At 44.6% G+C, this 22,637-nt stretch overlaps 2 protein-coding genes across 2 annotated transcripts in view; one reads left to right on the top strand and one right to left on the bottom strand.

Annotated features, from left to right (window-relative positions):
• MEGF6 (multiple EGF like domains 6) overlaps positions 1-18,540 on the bottom strand; it is a 463,693-nt gene extending 445,153 nt beyond the window's left edge. Inside the window, exons 1-2 of the mRNA XM_019511651.1 lie at positions 17,677-18,540; positions 11,848-11,982 (exon numbers count right to left, since the gene is read on the bottom strand). Of these exons, the coding sequence (XP_019367196.1) occupies positions 11,848-11,982; positions 17,677-17,762 (221 nt within the window). The 5' untranslated portion in view covers positions 17,763-18,540. The remainder of the gene's footprint in view (positions 1-11,847; positions 11,983-17,676) is intronic.
• Positions 18,541-20,999: 2,459 nt separating this feature from the next.
• Positions 21,000-22,637, top strand: part of TPRG1L (tumor protein p63 regulated 1 like) — a 6,991-nt gene continuing 5,353 nt past the window's right edge. Inside the window, exon 1 of the mRNA XM_019511540.1 lies at positions 21,000-21,066. Coding sequence (XP_019367085.1) covers positions 21,000-21,066 — 67 coding nt within the window. The remainder of the gene's footprint in view (positions 21,067-22,637) is intronic.

Below are 22,637 nucleotides of genomic sequence, written 5' to 3'. Positions count from 1 at the left end.
AAAAAAAAAAAAAAAAAAAAAAAATCAGCTAGCAAAGAGTAAAGATTCTGATGCGATTTGTGGCATTCCCTATGGTAAGAGCATAATGATTATTAAAAATTAGCTTTTTTCAGTTCTAAGCAGTGCTGGATTTAACCCATCATGGCTTTTAATAATTTGAATCCTGGGCACTCTCCCATTAAACCACAGCAATTGAGATCAACTGGGACAGTCAGGTTCAGAGTTCCTAGATTTGATCGTTCCTAGGATCTGAGGAGAAGAGTATAACCCTGAGGTTGGAAACAAGTTCCTGCTGCTGGTCTGACTGAGGCTGAATTCACTGAGTGGCAGGATGCATCACAAAATCTCTCCAGGCTTCAAGCAAGGATGACTGGGAAGGTTGGGCAGAGAGAGCTTGTGTTTGTATGGGCGAAGAGTGCTTAGTGTTTCGAAAGCATTCTTTCATCATGATAAGAACATAAGAGTGCCAAACTGGGTTAAGCCAATGGTACATCTACTCCAGTGTCTGTTTAAGGGTCTATTCAAGACATGATTCTGCAGATTTCACAAAAAACACCAAATACGAGATTGTCCACAAAATCAATTTACAAAAAAAGTGTATAGTTCATATAATATGCTGTTTTAGACTGTCCTACTGCTTATTGCAATACAAAGGCAATTGACTTGCATCTAAAATTATGCAATGATATCACTACAATCATAGATCATGTGATTGAGAGTTTCTGGCTTCTTGCATTGATATAGACTAAGTGAAGGTGCCAGTCACTAAGGTAGAGTGAAACGATTATTCAGCAACATATTTTAAGAAGTTAAATACAGTAGTTTGAAGTATGAAAATGACTGAAAGTAAATCATATAAAGCTAAATACATTTCAGCTCAGGACTGTGCAATACAGTTCCCTGTAGGAACCTTACATTCAGATGGTGGTAAATTGTTTCCTTCATCTTGCAAGATGACTTTAGATGCATCAAGAAAAAACACCACTGAATGCCATTTAGAGTCTGAATTGCATATAAAACTAAAGACTTCTGCAGAGGCTGCAGGTCAGAACAAAAAAACAAATGACGGTGTCCTCAATTTTTAAAAGAACCACTAAAAGCAATTTAACAAGAAGAGAAGCTACTTTTGAGTTAGTGGAGGCATTCACTGCTGCCAGCATACCTCTGGAAAAAAATGATAACCTGAAACTAAGGAAGTACTTAAAAAAAACCACCAAAAAAAACACATACCAAATGCTGGGAGTTTCCCATGTACAATCAAACTTTGCCAGGATTATATACCAAAAGTAACTGCTTTTCACGTTCAGTCTACAAATTCTTCATTGGCAGAATGATTCAGTTTCAATTGTAGCAGACAAAACAACAAATGCACAGAATAACTATATACTCCACATTTTATTTATACCTGAGAACTGGAAAGACTGCAGCCTGCCTATTTTCCAAATACAGCCGGCCTGGATCACCTCACATCTGTACATTTTTCAACTGTAGCACAAGCTGTAGTGAAGGCTGTTGTAAACTACGGTTTAGAATTTAACAAGATCTCAGCATTTCTCTCTGGTAATGCAGTGTATATGTGCAAAGCTTTTTCTGATGTGCTCCATGGAATGATGCCCAATGCAATTCACGTTACCTGAAAAGCACACATTCTTTTTTTTGTAAGTGATATCTGGTGCACATGTTTTCCTGATGTGGATAGATTAGCTTCCTCTTTTAAAAAAGCATTCAAACATTGTTCAGGCCATAGATTTCGATATAGGGAGTCCATCACCAATCAAAGAGAAGATCTAAATGCAACTGTGTGACTTCCACCAGAACCAGCAATTACAAGGTGAAAATTGTGTTTTAATGCAGATTACCATGCAAAGAATATTAAGTACTAATAGCAAGGTGTGTGCAACGAGCTTGAAATCACACTTGGCACACAGCATACGTAGTTTAAGCATAATCTCTTAAAACAGGGCGACACTGAAGATCGAGTTAAGTTTAGGGCTGAAAATGTGATCTGGTTCATGGAGCTTCTAGCATCGTTTGAAAGTCTGCAGGTTTTGATTCACAAAGCACAAAACAAACTGACGGATGTAATAAATTGTGTTGACAACATGGCATCACAATAAATTTTAGACTGTCAAACTGAAAACCAATGCAGACAAGAACTGTTCCAGGCAATAGCTGCTAAGTTAAATCAGTACCACAAATACGATCAGTGACTACCACCTCAATTTAAATAACCAGCTGCCTAGTTCTTTAGTGTTCACATTTTTTACCCAAATCAGGTGCCTTTTTTGAGTTTTGACCCTCAGCTAATTAAATCAATCTCTGGATGGCAGAAAGAGCAGGGCAACGAATAGGCTGCTTACGTGTATGTTGTCAAAGAATGACAGATGCCTCCAAATGTAACTGAGTTTTGAGATTTTATTTCTGATCAGCTTCCACATCTCTACATCTTGGCAAAACACTGCTTTACAATTCCAACCAACTTAAGTGGATGCAAAACATGCAATATCAGTATAAGGACAATTCTTCACACTGGAGACAGAGGATGTCAGCTGCCACCACTGGTGGATATTGCATGCTAGCATTTAACAACTAAAATTAATCGCTTTTATTAAGAGAAGTATAAATTAGTATTTCTAAACTTTTTGTACAACTGTACATATAATTTATTTTGTTGTACAACTTGTATGGGCACATCCAGGAAATATGCATGGAATTTACTATTTACACCATGACCAACCCATGAAAATTGTTTAGTTTCTTTGTGATTTAAGTAGACCCCAAGTCCTGTGGCAAGAGTGGAGACTTTAGAGCAGGGGTGACCAACCTGCTGCATGCATGCTACAAGTAGCATGGGCAGCTTCTTCTTTAGAGGGACAGCACTGAACCACGTACATCTAAAGAATCATTTTGCGATGTGTTTTTCACTGACTTTCATGTGCCTAAACTCTTGAGGTAGGTATATTGTTTAGAAAAAAAAAAAAAGAGTAAATACCCAGTCAATTTAATTACAAAATCAAGTATTTCATTCCTATGAGCAGCACTGCTGGAGCAAATACCAAGAAGTAAAGTGAGTTAGAATCCAATCTGCCTCATACCTGGTCAGCATAACTATTACCTAAGATCAGATGCATTGCTGGTAATGTAAGAAACAGAAAGTATGTAAAGGGCATGGAAAGTCCCAGAGTGAGCTTGTGATAGCACTAGCTCAGACAAGGCCTTTGCCTTGTTAATACATTAGATCTACAATTCCTGTGAATAAGCCCAGGCACAGTCATGTTAGCTTTAAGTCATTTTTCAGAGTATAACCCAAATTTCCAGATAGGCACAGACAATAAAATGCCTTGTGTTCTATGGTACTCCCAGTTTCTTTCCAGTCCTCTGCATAGAGATGTTCTCTCCATGGTAGTGTTCCTGGTTCAATGACCTTAAAGTTGACTGCCAACTTGGTTACTGCAGTCTGACAGAGGCAGGCCAGTGAGTTCTATCTTAATGAGAATAAAGCCTGGCAGAGGCCCTCACCCCTTTGCTTTGCTTGGCTTTGGAAAAGCCTGCTACAACAACTCCCCCCACCCCACCCCCCCTGCCACAAACACACACACTCTCAGCAAGGCCTTGGAGATTTTTATCATATACACTTTCAATTTCAGGCTTCCTATTGGATTTCTTTTGTGTGTGCAAGAGTCCTTAAAGGAGCCTGAGAAAGTACTGGCATTATAGACTACGGTACCAGGAGGCAGATAAGAGAATACAAATAGTATAACCGAATTTTTATGTCATGAAATATTAATAGCTTCTCCAGCAATGGATAAGAAAGCTGAAGTGTATAATGTTCTATAAAATAAGATACCTGGAATGTATTATGCAGTGCATTTGTGTTATACTGTACTACCAAAATAACAGGGGCTGTGGGATAGATTTATAGGTCAGACCTTGCTAATCTTCCCAATGAGTGACTGCACTTCAGTCATTAACATGGGAAGAGCCAGTGGTCTCACTACAATATGCAGGATCCCCTACACCAGCAGAGATTGGGAGGACTGCACAAACAGTTCCTGCTCCTTCTGCCAAGAGAAGTGCTAGACTCCAACACCCAGCACATGAAAAAGTGGCTGCAGGCTCTAGCTGAAGCAGCACCCTAGCTAGATGAAGGGTCAGGGCTGGATCTGAGTAAGGAAGGGAAAAGGACTGAGGATTTCATAAGATTCCTCCACCCAAAACAGCCTTACTGTGATTAGTTATTGATCACTTGTTGGTAACTGAGTTTCAGGAGCAACCAGTCTGGGACCCATTGTGATCTAAGCCACACTAATCCCCCGATAAATGACAGATGCTCTCTTAATTCCCCATTAACCAGGTAAACTGCAGCCGCTAACTCACAAAACCTGCACCTACGTTTTCAGGGTCTTGCTGACAGTGCAGAATTTCACCTTACTCAGAGTAGGATGTAGAACTGAGCTTCCTGACATGATACTGGCTGGTCAGAACAGATTAGGGCACCATATGCTCAGCCTCATCATGATTAAATCCAGCTGGATGTTTTTGGCCAAAGAACTATTTTTCCCCTCCTAAAAAAATTCTCTGTCTTTTCCTGAGCCATTTGATTTTTAACAATGTGCAATAAAACTCCTGCACTGTGAGTGATTGCTTTCAGGAGCTCTATAAAACTTCACAAAGACATCTGCATTCTTCTGTTCTGAAGCTGAGGGATGGGATGATGTGTGTGATGCCTTTAATTAATTTCAAAAGCATGGCATGATCACAGGAAACAGATGTAATACACATTTAGCAAAGTGGAAACAATTAACTGCAGTGGCTAACCTGTGTCAAAGCCAGGAGCCAACAGTGCTTGTGTACTGAGGGTTTGAAGGACTCAGGTGTCTCAGCACTAAAGACATATATGTCTATATATATGGTGCATCGCAGTGCCAGGCTGAAGCACCTGCTACCAGCTCTGCATGCATTTCCCAACCCAGAAACAGCATAGCTGCATCAGTGCAGAGTTGCATATGGTGCAATAGCTTCTCAGAACTTATTCCAGCATGTGCAGCATTGCACTAACTTGGCAGGTCTCAGTACAACTCTGCCTTATACCACAGACACACAGCCCACATATACTCAATAAGCTGCACTGCTACTGTAGCACACAAAGACTCCAATTTAGATCAAGGCTTCATTATACTAGGTCCCTTGCCAAAACATGCAGAAGAGACCTCTGCAGCACAGGTGACTGGTAGGGGGTGCATGGTGGTGTATGTGCCCCCCGATGGGGCCAGTGCCCCCGAGAGCTGACACTGATGCTGTCGGTAGGGCTGGTGCCTCCCCTGACAGGGCAACCGCTGTCAGTGGCTTCTGCAGGTGCCCCCCAGATTCAGGAGGCACCAGTCACTCATACTCTGCAGTAGTGAACCAGGGGGTAAGCAGGGCACCAGTTAAGGATTCATAAAATCCCTGTTGTATTTAGCCAGATAAATGTCTAATAAAACTGCTACGCAACTGATAGCTAATCTGTGGCCCTCATTTTCATAGCTCTCTGAACACAGCTTTGTGATTATGCGAAGGTCACTATACAAACACCATCTTCTCCAGGAACAAAACTGCAACATGAAATCAAAATCAGTAAGTCATGTAAGCTGCAGCAATTAGAATACAGCTAAATAGTGACTGAACCTCCCATCAGATCCTTTCATAGATTTCATAGACTTTTGGGCTGGAAAGGACCCCGGACGATCAGAGTCCAACCCCCCGCCCCACGAGCAGGAAGTCAGCAGGGATCATAGGATCCCAGCAAGATAAGCAACCAAATGTGTTTTGAAGGTGTTCAAAGTGGGCGCTTGAACTGCCTCAGGTGGCAGTCTGTTTCAAGCCTTCGGGGCTCAGACAGTGAAGAAGTTCTTTCTTATGTCCAGCCTGAACCGGTCACAGTGGAGTTTGTGACCGTTCGATCTTGTCATCCCTTGGAGGGCTCTGGTGAACAGTCGTTCCCCCAGATCCTGATGAGCACCCCGATAAGCTTATAGGTGGCCGCCAGATCACCCCTGAGCCTGCGCTTTTCCAGGCTGAATAGCCCCATTGCTCTCAGCCTCTCATCATAAGGTCTGTTTTCCTGCCCTCTGATCATGCAAGTGGCTCTCCTCTGCACCCTCTCAAGCTTCTCTACATCCTTTTTGAATTGGAGAGCCCAAAACTGGACACAGTACTCCAGCTGCAAGGCTGAGTACAACAGGAGAATGAAGTCCCAGGATCTGCTTGAGAAGCATCTATGAATGCAAGCCAGAGTCTTGCTCGCTTTACTAGCCGCACCATCCCACTGAAGGCTCATGTTCATCTTGTGGTCAACCATGACCCCCAAGTCCCTTTCATCTGTACAGCTAACCAGCATAGCACTACCGAGCCTATATGCATGGTGCAGGTTTTTCCTCCCAAGGTGGAGAACCTTGCATTTTTCGGTGTTGAACACCATCAGGTTCTCATCCGCCCATTTCATGAGTCTGTCCACCTGGATCACCCTCCTGTCCTCAGGTGTGGATGCTTTCCCCAGAGTTTGGTGTTGTTGGCGAACTTGGCCAGTCCACTTCTGACACCAATGTCCACATCATTGATGTAGATGTTAAACAGTATAGGCCCTAGGACAGAGCCTTGTGGGACCCCACTGGTCACAGCACACCGAGATGATTGGCTCCCATCAACCACCACCCTCTGGGTCCTACCGCAGAGCCAGTTCCCCAGCCAGCGGATGGTGGTGACGTCAAGGCCACAGTTAGCTAGTTTAACCAAGAGGTGATCATGGGATACCAGGTCAAAGGCTTTTTTAAAGTCGAGGTATATGACGTCGATCTCTTCCCCCTTGTCCAAGTGATAGGTCACCAGGTCATAAAAGGAAATGAGATTGGTCAAGCAAGACCTACCCACAACAAACCCATGCTGGGTATCCTTCAGAATATTGCCTTCAGCTAGCTTGTTTAGGATGGCCTCCTTGATGATCTTTTCCAAGACTTACCCAGGATAGAGGTCAGGCTGATGGGCCTGTAGTTAGCCGGATCTACTTTCCTCCCTTTCTTAAAGATAGGCATCACATTGGCCCTCTTCCAATCATCAGGCACTTCACCAAACGCCAAGAACTCTCAAAGATCCATGCCAGGAGCTGAGCTATGATGTTGGCCAGCTCCCTGAGTACCCTTGGTTGTAACCCATCAGGGCCAGCTGACTTGAAGGTATACAGCCTGTCGAGGCGTTCCTTCATGAGGTCAGCTTCGATGGAGGGCAAGAAATCTCCCTCACCCGGGCCTCCCTGACCCATAGTGGGCAAGGCCGCCCCATGCGGCTGATGGAAAACTGACACAAAGTACCCATTTAGCAAGTACCCATTTAGCTTTTTCCTGGACATCAGTTGTCAGTTGCCCCATCTGGTTTAGCAGGGGTCCAATGTTGCCCTTGATTTTCCTCTGGCTCCCCACATATCTAAAAAAGGACTTTTTATTTTCCTTGATATCCAGACTAATACACAGTATTCTTCATTGGTGGCGGTTCCAGTCCTCCATCCTTTATAGGTCCTGCTTTCAAGATGCAGGAGGTCCACCAGTTCCTTGGAGAGCCAAGGGGGCTGCTGTGCCCTTTTGCTGCCTTTCCTCTGAGATGGGATGCACTTTGCTTGTGCATCCAGGATTGCTCCCTTGAGGAGCATCCATGCATCCTGAACTCCCTTTTCCATTGGGTTGTGGCCTTTTAGGGCCTCTCTGACAAGCCTCCTTAGCTTGTCAAAGTCAGCTTTCCTGAAGTCAGGGACTTCTGTACAACTGACTGACTTGCCAGCTTTACGGCAGATGGTGAAGGTGATCAGTTCATGATCACTGTCACCCAGCTTCCCTTCGATTGTTAGGCTGCCAATTAGGTCATCCCTGGTTGCCAGTACGAGGTCGAGCAGTGCTTTACCTTCTTGTCAGCCCATAGACTTCCTACGTCAGATAGAGGTTGTCCACACGAGAGAAAGTTTTGCAACCGCTCAATTTGGCCGAGCACTCCTCCCATGAGATATCTGGGTAGTTAAAGTCTCCCATGACAACCATACACCGGGATTGTGCAGCCTCAGCCAGTTCCCTGGTGAACTCCTGGTTGAGGTCTTGACTCTGGGTAGGGGATCTGTAGTAGACCTCCACCACAGTATCCCTTGCGTCATGTTCCCCACAGATTTTAACCCAGAGGGTCTCAAGTCATCCACCATGGGTGCCAATGTCAGCTTGCAGGGGCGCGTAGCTTTCCTTGACATAGAGAGCTACGCCCCTGCCCCTTTTGTCCGCTCGATCCCTCCTGTACAGGGTATAGCCGTCTATATCCGTGGTCCAGTCAAGGAAGGAGTCCCACCAGGTCTCTGTTATCCCAATGACATCGTAGTTATTTGCATTTAGGAGGAGAACAAGTTCTTCCTGTTTATTCTCCAGGCTCCTGGCATTTGTGTATAGACACGCAAGTGTCCCCTTAGGGGCTCTTGCCTTGCTTACATTTTGTTCCAGGGCTGGGGCTGGGCTGGGATCCCTTATGTGCCTTGACCTGCTGGCTTTGCAAGGGTCAGTCAGTGGGTCAGCAGCGGTAGTAGTCCCCCCATCTCCTGGCGGGCTTAGTTTAAAGCCTGGTGGAGCAGGTCAACCAGCCTAGCTGAGAAGAGACTCATGTAAACCCCACCTCATGTTAGACGTATTAATTATGACCACTAGTGTACTGCTTATATATTTCTTATTGTCCACTCCCTCTTGTGAACTGAAAAAGAAGTCCCCTCTGTAACCATCAGGTACACTACTTATACTACCTCCTTCCCTAGCCATTCTTTTATAATCCTGGACTACTTAAAGTGACAACTGCAAAGCTTGGGTCTGGCTGAAGGAGTGGAAGGAAGTCACAAACAGCCCATATGGCAACTGGTATCCAGAGGAACTAATAGGCCAGAAGGGCCACAGCAGTCTCTCAGGGAAAAGGTTGAGCTAGACTAGGCGCAGGCAATTATTTCAGCTGGTGGGCCGCTTAATAAGTTTTGGTGAGCTATCAAGAGCCACAAGGATAGCCCTGCCCCTTGACAGGTGCCCTGCCCCCTGGTTGTCATCTTGGGACCAGAAATTCTGTGCCTATCCCCTGACCTTTGCCACCAGAACTCTCCCCCTTTGCCCCCTGGAAATACTCTTTTCAGGAGAGGGGGTTGCCATCTTAGAACCAGAAAAAACAATTCATACACTAAAAGGCAAACACCTAGTATAACACATTTTTATTTTATTACAAAAAATATATTTGTCATGGTTTGTTTGCCTCTTGCATATAGAGGTGATTGCATAATAACTCAAAAATGAAGTCTTACTCTTGTACACTGTGTGTGGGGCGTGGTTGGGGTTGTGGAGTGTGGGGGGAGTGGGGGCAATAGGATATGTTGGAGTGTGTATATATGGGGAGTTGTGGAGACAGGGTGTGGGTGTGTGACACTTGTGGGGTGTGAGGCTGGGTGGGTGTGGGAGTCCCCACCCTCCTCCACACTGCATGCCCCAGTGGCAGCAGCAGGCGCTGGGGAAACTGTGCTGGCAGTACAGAAGTCTGCAACTAATACCTCACTTAGATGGAAGTACATTTTGAGAAGAAAGCAGTGGGTTCAACAAAAGACAGAAATATTAAGACTTGGGATCAATCTATGAACATGTTTCAAAATGTTCAAAACCCACATTTTACTGATTTTTAAAATGAATAAAAACAATGACCTTTATGGCAAGGTGGCAAGCCAAATCAAGACCTAATATTTGACTCACTTATTATTACATCTGTTTGATTGGTCTACCTATGCCTTCTTGAGAACTAATTTCATTTAAGATAATTGAAATTCCCAAAGCTCTCCTTTTCATTGACAAAATAGTTTATAAAATACACAGACACATACTAATTTGCAGTTCTTTGTTTAGGGCAGTTATTACTCTTACAACACATTAATTTAAACCTAGTTGTGTAGCTTCTTGGTGCATAGTTCATTTTTCACTGCTTTGAAAGAGGGTAGTATCAAAATTAAATTGGCCATGTCCTATCCCTATTGACATCAGTATCAAAATTCATGTCTTCAGTGAGAACAGGAGTACACCCAGTCTGATCTATATTTTTATAGCCATAAATAATTACCTTTATGCCTCTCCCACTTAAAAGTGTAAATATTTTAAAACACTATTGTATTACTGCTTTATTATACAAGAGTATAATAATAAGTCCACTAGCAAAAGAAGCATGTTACAACATAATTTTTTTTAAACATTTCAAATGTGACTGTAGTTTCAATATGTTGTAGATTTAATGTCAGTGGAAACTGAATACCCTGAAGGGAATGTAATGTTTAACAATCTATATCAGGTGAAAGGAGGGAGGGGTAGCAAGGGGTGTATAGAGGGGGCATGTGTGCATGTGAGAGGGGGCTGCCTGGAAGCCAGCCAGGGGTGAGGGGAGGGAGGGGGTTGTGCAGCAGAGCTTGCCCAGTCAGCAGCTGTCCCTGCAGTGCTTTCCGTGCCCCCCCTACCCCCCAGCCAATGCAGTGCTCCCATGCACACCCACCAGCCCGGGCTTGAGCCCTGGTTAACACTTGACTTCTAGCAGGGCTGTTCCTAGTGTGGCTGCAGCTAGCCAGCTCACATTGTCACTGGAAGGTGAGGAGAGCAGAGCAGCACCCAGCTGGCTGCAGCCACACCAGAAACTGCATGCTGCCTGGGGCCAGCGGGGCTGTTCTGCTTCCCTCACCTCCAGCTGCTGCTGCTACCACTGCTGCTGCCCCTGCCACACCGCTCTGGGTGGGCAGGGGGAAGCTTCAGTGGGAGGCTCCTGCCTAGTGCATGGAGCCCCAGCTCTAGCTCCTGCCACCTTCCACCTGCTCTGCCTGCCCAGTGCAATGAGCAGCCCTTGCGGGTGGCCAGGCAGAGCAGGTGGAAGGTGACCACAAGCTGGAGCTGGATCTCCATGCACTGGGCAGGTGCCTCTCACTGAAGCCTCCCCACACCCAGAGTGGCATGATGCAGCATAGCAGGAGCTGCATCTGAAGGTGAGGGGAGCAGAACAGCCCCACTGGCCCAGGCCCCAGTCAGCACGCAGCTTCCAATGGGGCTGTTCCCAGTGCAACTGCAGCTGATCAAATGCTGCTGTGCTCCCCTCGCTTCCAGTGGCCGCTCCTCCTCCTATTCCTGCCCCTGCTGTGCTGCTCCAGGCAGGCAGGGTTCAGCCCAGCAGCTCCCACTGGAGGTGAAGGGAGCACAGAAACATCCAGCTGGCTGCAGCTGCACTGGGAATAGCCCTGCCAGAAGCAGTGCGCTGGCTGCAGTTGGCGGAAGCACAACGTGGGCTGCCTAGGTGGGAGCAGGCGGGGCTCAGCCCCATGTGGAGCACTGCAGGGGCAGCTGCAGGTCAGATCCAATCAGCTGGTGGGCCGAATCTGGCCCGTAGGCAGCATTTTGCCCACCCCTGAGCTAGACTGAGCTCATTCTGGGGCCCCAGGAGCAGCCTCCCAAATTCTCATAAATAACATCAAGGCATGGCAAGTGAGGCAGAAAGGGAGGGTACCCTGGAAAGCTGGAGTTGGGGCAGGGGTTGAGTGGTCACCAGGGGGCATCACAGCCACCCCTGGGCACTGATCTTGTCACGCTCCTCCACTCCAGGACTCCATGAACTTGAAGTCAGTATTTTGATCTAGCTGTGCAGGTCTGCACGTCCATCTCACTCTCATTCTTATACACCCATACTCATACTCTGGCTTAAACAAAATGAGCTTGATTTGCATTTTCACTATGAAGAAAGAATTCATGTTCATTCCACACAGCTTAGAATCAAGCTTGAGGAAGGAGCACCTACCTTCGTTCATAGCCCAAGCACCACAGATGTCCTGCACAGCCCTGCTTCCACACTTTGACCATCCGAGTGAAGGCTTGCACGCATGGCTGCCGGTGCCCCACTATTGCCAGCTCTTGCTCTGTACAAACGTTTGGCCTGTCAGAGAAGAATAGACATTTCTTTAAACCTCCTCACTGCTGGGGCTGCACCACAACATATTGACAGTTCAGGAAGGAAGAGAAAGTGAGAGGCCTACAGTTTTTCCTCAGAAGATATTTATACAATATTTATCTACTCCATTATATTATTTATAAAGGAGGCCTGGGGAGAGAGATGGTCTCAGCTTGTCAGGTCTTGAGCTATCAAGGGCTTTTTATGTCAAATACAACCTCTTAACCTCCTCCCAGAACCCCACAGGGAGGCAACTCAGATCATGAATCACTGATGTAATGTTCTTGAAGCAAGCTATATCACTAACTGAGCACCCTGCCATTTTTTCCAGTAATTTCAATCCAAATCACACAAAACTATGACCATTTTGTACGTCTTCATCTCACCTGAATATCAAAGGCCTTTGGGAATCACGTAAGCTTCATGGCACCTCTATGAGTTACAGATCATTCAGTGTTTTATACATGAATAAGCAGAGGTATGGAAAAAGCAAGCTCTTAAGAAAAGTTCAAAGACTGGCAGAGGCAGGAACAGGAGTCCCAGTATCATGTTCCAACACTAGCCCTGCAACCTTTCCCCCTTTTATTTCATTTTCAGGTATAGTAGTGGACATGTAGCAAAAAGTATAAAGTAACACCTTTTTATACCATCACCTCCACTGAAATTAAATAAACTATTATTATACTTTCCACTTTTATAGCAAGGATCCCTTCTTTCAGAAGATTTAACCAGTAATTGATTAAAATAAACAATACAAGGTTGGTAGGGGATGTATATCATTACGCCCGTCACTAACCAGAGATGTGCAGCCACCTCTGGCACCAAATACAGCTGATGGTTCAATTTAAACCAGGAAGTGATCTCACTGGGATGCTCCCAAGGAAGTAAAATATTCTGCTTCCAAATGAAACATAGGAGGAATATTAAAGTGATCAGAATGCAACATTCATCAGGATATGAACAAGCCTTCATCCTGCCACATTATAGATTCACAATAGAAAAGAAAAACTAAGCGTCTTTCAATTGTGCACATTAAAGTTCTTATTATTGGAAATTAGAGTTACGGCAGGCCAGAAAAAAAGCATACATTATTTCAATCCATCCTTCTAGGTCACTAGGTTCATAAAGATCATTTTTTGTCAAGTGAATTGCCAGTAGAGTCAAAATGGAAACAATAACAGACAAAACTACTTCCAAACACATTTCCCAGCTTATTCCCTGCAGGCTCCATACTCTGTGAGCTCTCAAACCAAGAGAACAAGCAAATAAGGTGCATTTTTCTTTTAAAAGTTATGGAACATATAAAATTAATCAGCAGTTTTAAAGAGATGATGATTAGTAAGCAAATATATCAAGAACTCACACAAACTACAAAATGTCTCAGTGCACTGCAAACAAATGAGTATAAGATTAAAATATTTTAGCTTCCCAAATGCTAACAAATAAGCCCTTTGCATGTATCAAGTGCCCCTAGTTTGGCATTTCTGACCTCCTCCTTTTTCCCTCTCCCTACAAACATTTTTTTTTTTACTGTCAGGTTTGTTTTACATTTCCAGAGTGCTTTGGCACTGAACAGAAGCTATTGGGATTAATTTCTGAAAGAAGAGAGACAGGCATCTAGGATTTGCCAGCCAAGATCAAACTCTTGGTCCATCAAGCAAGGACTTTATCAGCTGCTGTTCATTAAAGCTACAACAGCATTGACTAACACATGGGGCAGGGAAGCAGTATGCAGTTTCTGCCAAACAGTGAAAAATGCCATTTTCTCCAATCCATTATAAAATGGGGAATCATTTCCGAAGTTGGTTTTAATTTCCATTGCTAAACACAGGCTCTGGAAGTAAGAGAGGCATTTTTGGAATTACGCATTTTGAACAGTGAAAAGCTGAGAATGTCTTTGCTGATCCATAAACAGCTACAGCCTCATTATTATGACTATAAGGCTGTTTGAGTGGCCACAAGCAGTGGGAGGTCTGTACTTCAGAGAGAGGGTTTGAGCTTTGTTTTGATGTTCTCAACATTTTCTGAGGAAAATGTTGATTCTGTGTTTGGAATTATTTCTTGCCAGACTGGTTAAACCTGAGCTTATTTTAGGAATTAGTTGCTTTGTATCCTGCTGGGAAAGGGATGTCTCTCCCCCCTGTTGTAGCCCTTCCTGCCGGCTGGCTTCAGGGTTATACTAAAGTTGCTGTGCAAAACGATGGCCGTGAAGCCTATGGAGCATGTTTCTAGCTTCATATTGAACACAAAAAGCTGATGGAATAGCATCTTTTTCCAAAAATCACACAAATTGCTGTGTGCTGCAATGCTTCCGAGCATTTCAGCTGAGATGGTGCTTCTGGGGCACGAGTACAAATATTCCGTCATCTGATTTCACAACTGAAGGAAAAAAATGGTGATTTCCCACTATTGTGAAGCCCTGCTCTGGTTCACTCTTATGCTCCTTGCTTTTTAAAAAATGGAAGTTGAATCACTTCGTAAATCCTGGACCACTCCACTTTTTAAAGTAAAATTCCAGTTCATCAATTGGAATTATTTTTAACCAATTCCAGCTGGTCCTTATCCTCAAGAAGACCCAATGATACTTAAATCTCCTTGGATACCGGCACTTCTTTGTTGTGCCCATTTCCATTTTTTTCTTCTAATCCGATTTCAAAGTTCTTCAGTTCTTAGAAGCCTGGGGACTGCCATCCCCAATCCAATCCACTGGGACCCCTGCTCCCATCTCATACAGGGCAAGTGCCAGATGCTTCAGAAAAAGTTAAAAACAACTTACTGGACAACCATGCAATACATTCTGAGAAAGGTTCTTTATAACCTCCATTGAAGAGATGGGATTATTTCCATTATTACTTTAATTCTCTCTCTGACTTACTATTCATGTATGTACCTATAGCATTTTTGGATCATGCTAAGCTCTCGACTCAAAATGAAACCTTGTGGCAGTAAGTTCCACATATTAACTAAGCATCTTGTAGAAAAATGTTTTCCCTTGTCACCTTCAATTGCAAAACTGCTTTGTATTATGAGACAGAAGGAGAATCAAGAACGTGTGTTCATCCTATATATCTTTTATGGTTCAGCTACCTTTACCACTCCCTCTTTTTCATTAAAGGGACCTGAATGAACAACAGTTTGATTCACTGGCAAAGCTGGTCACCACCAGGACCCTTTTCCTGAATTCAAGTACCAGTAGCTTAAGATAGGAAACCTCCATTAGATCAATGAACCTATCAACTTTAAGACCAGGGGACAGTTCCCCTCACAAAGAATCCAGAATAGCTGGATTAAGGAGCTACACCTGATCTGAGCCAAAAGGCTGAAAAGTGATGCGATGTTGGCCAAGAGCATCCAGGTTTGCCTGATAAAAAAAGACCCAGTAAAATTACTAACACTGAGGAAAAAAGAGGAAATGTGATTCTTACGCATTTTTTTCAGAGAAGAGTACACAGGCCTTCTCATTGCCTATGCATGCTGATTGCAGGGAAGAAAGGTATTTTGAAAGGATGAGGTAAACAAGCACCTGGTCTGAACAGGCATTCTTCCCTGCTGTCTCCCTAGGGAGAAGCTCCTCTCCTAACAGCTAACACACTTCATGAGCATTTGTACCTCTAGGCAAAGTGAACCACAAAGCCTATTTGAAAGATCCAACAATTACTTGTCCATTGAGCTGACAGGTATATTTTTCACCTCGAGACTTTTAAGAAAGGTAGTCATAAAAGCCAAGAGAGAGTCAAAAAGGAGGCATTTTTCCTGTTGGCCTAAATTTTAAAATGATAGGGTTGAGGCCATGTCCACTAAGTCACAGTTTTTCCACCCTATACAAATTTTATTTATAGGTTAACAGATTCTTTTTCTAAGTGTCATTGTTGCCAACTCCACCGGAGGTCCTTCTGCTTCTGACACCATCAGAAATAACAATTCTGGCACTAACCTTAAGCAGTGATTTTGTCAATGCTGCCAAGGCAGCATCCATTCCATTTCACCCTCTCCTGGACGCAGCCACTTTTTTAGAGCCCAGGCATGTAAATACTCCAGTTGAGTAAAGGAGCTAATAAGTGCAATTCAGTCACAAAGAGGCTCAACTTCCTAAGGAGATGCCATGTTTTTACTTGTAGTTTTTCACCTGTGATTACACTTTAATGTATCTAAGAATCTGTGCTTTAAGTCTTTTAACATTTGCTCACGAATGGATAAGATTTAGGAGGAATGTGTTGATTTATTTCTACTTCTGGTGCTTAAAATGCCCTAAAAGGCCTTGTGAATTTTCACCAAAAAAGTAGTTTCTACAGCAGAAGTCAAACTCAATAACTCCAACATGGAGAAGAGTGAGATTCCAGCTGGCATTTTACTGCTCCAGGACATTTAATTATGGTGCTGTAACAGAAAGCCTGAAAATGCCTTTTCAATTATTGGCATTTTTCCCTCAGCAGCTTTGCCTTAAAATCCTTTCTTGTTGTTCCCACATGTGGCCGCTACAGAGCTGTTTAGTTTGTAAAGCTTTTACACACATTGGTTTACCAATATAACAATCCAAAATCCTGATGGATGGATGCCAAGGAAGCTGTTATGACTTTATTGGCATCTCCCTATTCAAAAAGCACCAAATTCACCCATTTAACCACCAGCAAAACTTGACTTTGCTACTGAGAAGAGAACAGCATCCCCCCCCCTCAAGTCCTCTGCTATTAGCTTACACATGCCTTACCTCTCAGCTATCTGCAGGGCCAGAAGGGAAAAACTGAAACAAACCACAAGAATGAGGCTGGCAGCAGCAATGTTTCTGGAGTAATTTATTGCAGAAGGAGCAGTTTTGTGTGCACCAAACAGTGGCTTTGTGTCTAAAGGGTATTGTCAGAAGTGCCCTCTGGGGAATTACACTTCTAAATTAGATTCAGTGTTTCCCAGTCCCTGGCATTTTCTTTTCTAGAGTACACACATCTCATCTCTCCTATCTCAACCAGCAATCCTGACCCGCAACTCCTAGGGAGATAAACATGAAGTCTTTTACATACACAAAACAAATGCCTTTGCACAAGTCTTTCAGAACACATCCAATGACTAGGAGTGGCCCTGATCCTGCCTAGCAGAGTTAGTAATGTAAAGGAAAGATGGTTTGGGTTTAGCTCATTGCATAATGCTGGTTTCACTTACAAAAATAAATAAATAAATAAAAAAGAGAGTTCAGGCTGCTTGGCAAGAGATCTTCTCCTGGCAATATCCCAAATTCCAGAGGAAGTTTTCCAAGGGATCCACAAAGTTCATGCCAAACTGAAGTGATAGCATTGTATTAAAAAAATACAGGGCTAAGAGCATCTGGATTAATACCAAAAAGGAAAAAAACCAGAAGTACACAGAAGAATTCAGTAAGAAAGAGAAAGGAGAGGATAATGAAAAAGGGTATTGCTAGGAAAACACACCTCAGCCTGCATAATTATAACTCATGTTTATACAATAGCTACATCTCAATTAAAAACAGCCAATCACTTCTTGCAAGTGGTGGGAACAATCCAAACATTTTAAACTTCAGTTCACCCCTTTGTTCTCTGCATATTTTTTACTAGAAAGGGGCAAAAAAAATTCAGATTAGTTTGCATTGCATAGCACAGTCTCTCCTTTATGAAGTTCCTCCCAACCTGACCTGCCCACACCAGGATCTTCTCCTCACTCAATACTTACACCAGGGGCTGCAGTTTGTTCCCATAGGTGAGCAAAGATGCTTGCAGAGTGAAAACAAACAACTGTGCCAACATGTGTAGCTCCATTCTTGCTGCTATCACCCTTTTCCTTTGCAAGGCAGATCTGAAGGGTGCCTAGAAAATGTTACAGCCTTCCCCAGTGACAGGCTGGCAAGTTCCAGTTCCTCAAAGAAAAATGCTCATTGCTATTTCCTGATGTTGCCAGTTTCTCTGTTTCTTACAATGAGCAATGCTGCTGGAGACTTGCTGGGGCTCACACGAGAAATAGATGTATCACTCTTGGACATTTCCTCCCATACAGGTTCAGCTGAGGCAAGTTTCTCTTGTCCCTGGAGTCCAGGGGAAGTGACTGGAACACAGGCTGTCACAAAGCTTTCCTAGGAACCAAGCCTGGCTCCTTAGCTGTGCTCGTTAGCATTGAAAAATGCTGAGGAGACTTCTTCTGGCATTTGCGCCTTGACAGGACCCACACTGCTGATGGCTTAACAGGATCTGGGTTCTGTCCAACAGGGAAGCCCTATGTGGACTTGCTCAGTTTGGAGTCCTCAAGCACTTCAGAAAGCAATAGATAATCCAGCACACAGAAAGGGAAGGGAGCTCCTCTTTGCACACAGAAGTCCACCTCTCTAAGGATGCACTAGATTCCCCAGCCACAGGCTGTTTTCATTTAACTCTCTGCACACACCTTAAGCCAGGCTCCCACCTTGCTCCTAGCAGAAGCCTCTCCCGCTCTCAACACAGGCACCTAAAGGAGCAGCTCTTCTCTCCCCTGCATTTCAGCAGCCTTACAAAACTTTCCCCTTGCCTTGCTCAGGTCTAGTTCCTTTGATTCACATGCTCTCTTGTTTCTTTCTTGCTGACAGTCAGAAATCCCTCCCACCAGCTCTTCCCACCCCCAAGGAAAGGAGGGGGTGGGGGTGGCAACAGAAGAGTAGCAGGCATAATTTAGCTTTGCTGGTCAATAGACTGTTTTTTTGTAAGACCCTCTGCCAACCTCCACAGCTATACATCCCTTCCAGCCCCCAAAGATGAGTCTGGAAAAAACACAGAGACTCCAGCTTGCCTGCACATCTATAAGAGCCAGTAAGGCTCACAGCTATTCCAAAAGGTATGTGGCTGCATCTAATAGCTGATAGGGACAGGCACACCATACATGAGGATGGTGGAGGGTCAATGCCTTCCTCACAGAGGCCTGTACATTGTGCATGATTGTTGGAAGTGCTTTAGAGGTATGGGGGTGAAATTAAACCTGTACTTAATAGAATGTAAGCTTGGGGGGAAAAGAAAAAGCAAAGAAGAAACCCAGGCAAACTGCTGGGAAAGAAAAGGAATGAGCTTCTTTATTTAATTGTCCCCTGCTAATTAACTGCACCTCTTGCAGAGGAGAAGAATGATGGGGGTGAGGGTTGTGTAGGGGAAGGAGAACGCAGAATCTGGCTCAGGAGTAGGATTACTCTCTAGCTTTATTTGTCCACCTTATTTGCTATTGTTGTAACCTGTGACAGGGGTACCTGGAGAGCCCTTGCTCCTGTGGTATAAATCCAGACAAACAAATACAACATCCCTCTGCCCACTGCCCTCCTTGGCCTTAAGCGTTCTCAGTCTTCTCAAACATCGCTCCCAAAGGGAGCCATCAGGAGAACTTTCCTGTTTTCATTTCAGGCTTGACAAGCAGAAATACACACCCCATCTGCAAGAAACATTATGATTTTGGCCCTAGAAGGAAGTTTCACTCATATGCATGTTGTATTTATTTGTGTTGGAAGGATTTGGAACAAATGACTGTCTGGCTCAGGAAACAGGGTACTGAGACACTGACTCCTGGGCACAGAGTCCTCCCCAGCTCAGTTGTGCTATCAATCATGCAGTGACTTAACTGATGGCTGTCTAAGAAGTCAGGAGGAGGGGAAGAGATACGGGTCTCCATTCAGTTCTCAATGGGATGAGGGTCTCCCTGCCCCTGCTCCCCAACAAAAACAAAAAAGTGTCCCCAGTGTTGTTCATTTGTCTTGCATTGATCAGCCTCAGCACAGGCACCAAAGATATATGGGTCTACAGAAGACTGGACTCTCTTCATGCCAAGAGGTGGGGCTGAGGTGTGAGAAGAGAAGAGAGCACCTATGTGAGGAACTGGTGGGCAAAAGATGCATGTCAGAGACAAGGAGTCACTGAGGAAGAGGCTGGGGGAGAAGCAGGCATAACCCTAAGCAAGGACTGTCCTGAAACAAGGGAGAGTCAAGCAAGATGGTTAAAGCCAAACAGCCAGCTCTCACAAGACCTTCATCCCAGAAATCTCAGAGACTGCCAGAAACAAGTCAATGGTGCAATTTGCCCTTGTATAGCCCAGGCTCTACCTCCTGCAGGAAGCAATGGGGAGGTTATTCTTGTGCCAGTAAAGCCAAAGTGCACTGACAGGACTGGGATCTGCTTCAACACACTTACTTACTCTCTCATTTACATTACAGCAGCATCTTTCAAGTGCAACAGAGGTGCTGGGCCTCCAAGGCAGTGCTTACCTCCAAGAGTTTATGGAAAAGTTAAGTCAAGGGTTAAGTTTGCTGGACTGAACTCATTCCAGTGCCAACTTTACTAGGTAAATGCCCCTATAATATAATACACCTAAAAATATTCAAGATGCAAAGTTTTTGGGTAATATTTTTGATTGGACCAATTGTACAGCTGGAAATGTTGAACAAAATATAATCAAAAGGACCTTGCTTCTACCTGAAGTAACTTCTCTACATTTTACCAGCTACATTTTACCACCTGTCAACATTCCCCTTTTGTGTCTTCCCCACCCCTCCCAACCTGTCTTGCACCCATTAACTCCCATTCCTTCTGATTTTCCCTGCCACACATATTTGCATTTTCACAGACCTTCATTTTGCATATTAGCTTAAGCTTCTATTCCACCCAAGAGAGTACACAAAGCCCAGCGCACTCTCCCCATGTCTGAAGAACAGTGTTTGTGTCTGAAAGGTTGTAAAGAACAATTTTTCCAACTATTTAGTTGGTCTAATGAAAGAGATCACATTTACCCAAAAAACCTGCCTATATCTTTAGCTCAACAAGGCTATAAACAATACCCCTGAAACTTGAGGTACAGGGAAATATTTTACTTGAAGAAGGGGGACAGTGATTTTAATGGCAAAAGATATCTTTACCCTTTAGAGGCAGAGCTAATTAAGTGGCTGCTAAATTTTTTAGTGGGTAGCTCCCCCTTGTGTGTTTGGAGTATAAATGCAGTTTGAATTCTTTAAATAAGTTGGAGAGCACAGTGGTCCCTAGAGGGTAGAGACAGCGATGGGGAGGCAGGAGAAAGCAAGAATCACCCTGAGCTACAGACTTATCTTCCCAACCCTGATCTCAAGTAACTGGCCCAGACTGTTAAACTAGTAACATGTGAGTAACAAATGGAATCCGTATTGCTTTCCAGGAATGACAGGAAATGTACACTGGCTGGTAGCTGTCTGTTGATCCCTACTGTGATTGTTGCCTGAAGGCACGTCTGGGAAGAAGAGAGGACATTCTGATGAAAAAGGCCTCAATTTAAACACGTCTAACATGGGAAATTATTGGACGTGAGGCCTGTCCTGTAATGCTTATGCTAACAGCTTTACTGAAGATATGGCAACCACCTGTATTGAAACAGACTTCTCACATCGTCAAGGGTTGCAGGAAAAGGTTTTCATCAAGCAAACGTTGGACAGCTAAAACATGGGGTGGTAAACAGTCAAAACAGTACTGGCAAACAAATGAGGAATTTAAAACAAACAACAACCCCTTTTTCCCTAAATATTTTGATCCCTGGGTATGTAATCCCTTGCATTGTTTATTTCTCTCAATTACCAAGCAGACCAAACATGGTACAACACCTAGGCCCTGGGATTTGGATTTGCCTCTTATTCTGCCACTGACTGGTGACCCTGGGTGAACACGTGATTCCCTACCTCAAAAAACAAGCATAATGACCTTTGAAGGGTCTTGGGAACACACGGATGAAGAGCACTATTAAACAGCTACGATTCTTCTGGTGTTGCTGTTTGTGGAGCTGTAACCTTGAACACAATGTGGTAATTGCTCATTTTCTATATGATCTTCTACCCTGCAACCCATCCCACTTCACGATATGCAGCCACAATCATTATTTGACTTAACTTATGGCTGGCCTGACTGCTTATTAACCATAGCACAAAGCAAACACTAAAGCGCAATAGATGGTATCATGGCAATGCTGCAGCCTCGGGCAGTGAAGGGGGGTTGGGTTTGGCCACCGCCTCCAGCCTTTCCAGAGGGTTGTGACAGCCCCTCCACCTCCAGATGGGGGGTGAAAATCTGGTTGAATTTCACACCCCACCTTCTTGTTTTTGGTCATCCCATCCATGGCCCCACCAAGTCCTGGTCAACCTCCTCCTGGCCCTGGCCAAGTGGGCCCTGTACCTGACCAGGAAGGAGGCTCTGGCCGGGAAGGTGCCCCGAGACTGCGGGGCCGCTTTCCTCTTCCACGTCAGAGCACATTTCCAGACACAGCACCAGTGGGCAGTGTCCACCAGCTCCTTGGACGCCTTCGAGCCCTGGTGGGTGCAGTCCGGGGGGCTCTGCTTGGCGTCCCCTTCAGGTGCACTCACTTTCACGTTTTTAACCCTTTGCCCCTCCCGTCACTCCTGGCCTGTTTTTTTTCCCTTCATTGTCCCAAAAAAACTGTTGTATCTTTCACCCACTGAAGCCCAGCACAGCAGGGGCGGGCGGGCAGTCAGCCCGGTGGGGTAACTGGAAGGATACAAGCAGACAGGAGGGCTGCGACCACCTAGGCCGCGAGCTGCAAAAGCTGCCTTGTGGGAAAATACAGACCCCCGAGGCCAGGGCAGCCGAGGGACCAGCCCGCTCCCCACAAAACAGGGCAGCAGAGGCACAGCCCGTACTGGCGCCTGAAGCCGTCGG

The sequence above is a fragment of the Gavialis gangeticus genome, unplaced genomic scaffold (assembly GCF_001723915.1).
Source record: "Gavialis gangeticus isolate Ggan-Ray unplaced genomic scaffold, GavGan_comp1, whole genome shotgun sequence".
Classification (NCBI taxonomy): Eukaryota; Metazoa; Chordata; order Crocodylia; family Gavialidae; genus Gavialis; species Gavialis gangeticus.
This window is presented reverse-complemented; position numbering and strand designations above follow the sequence as displayed.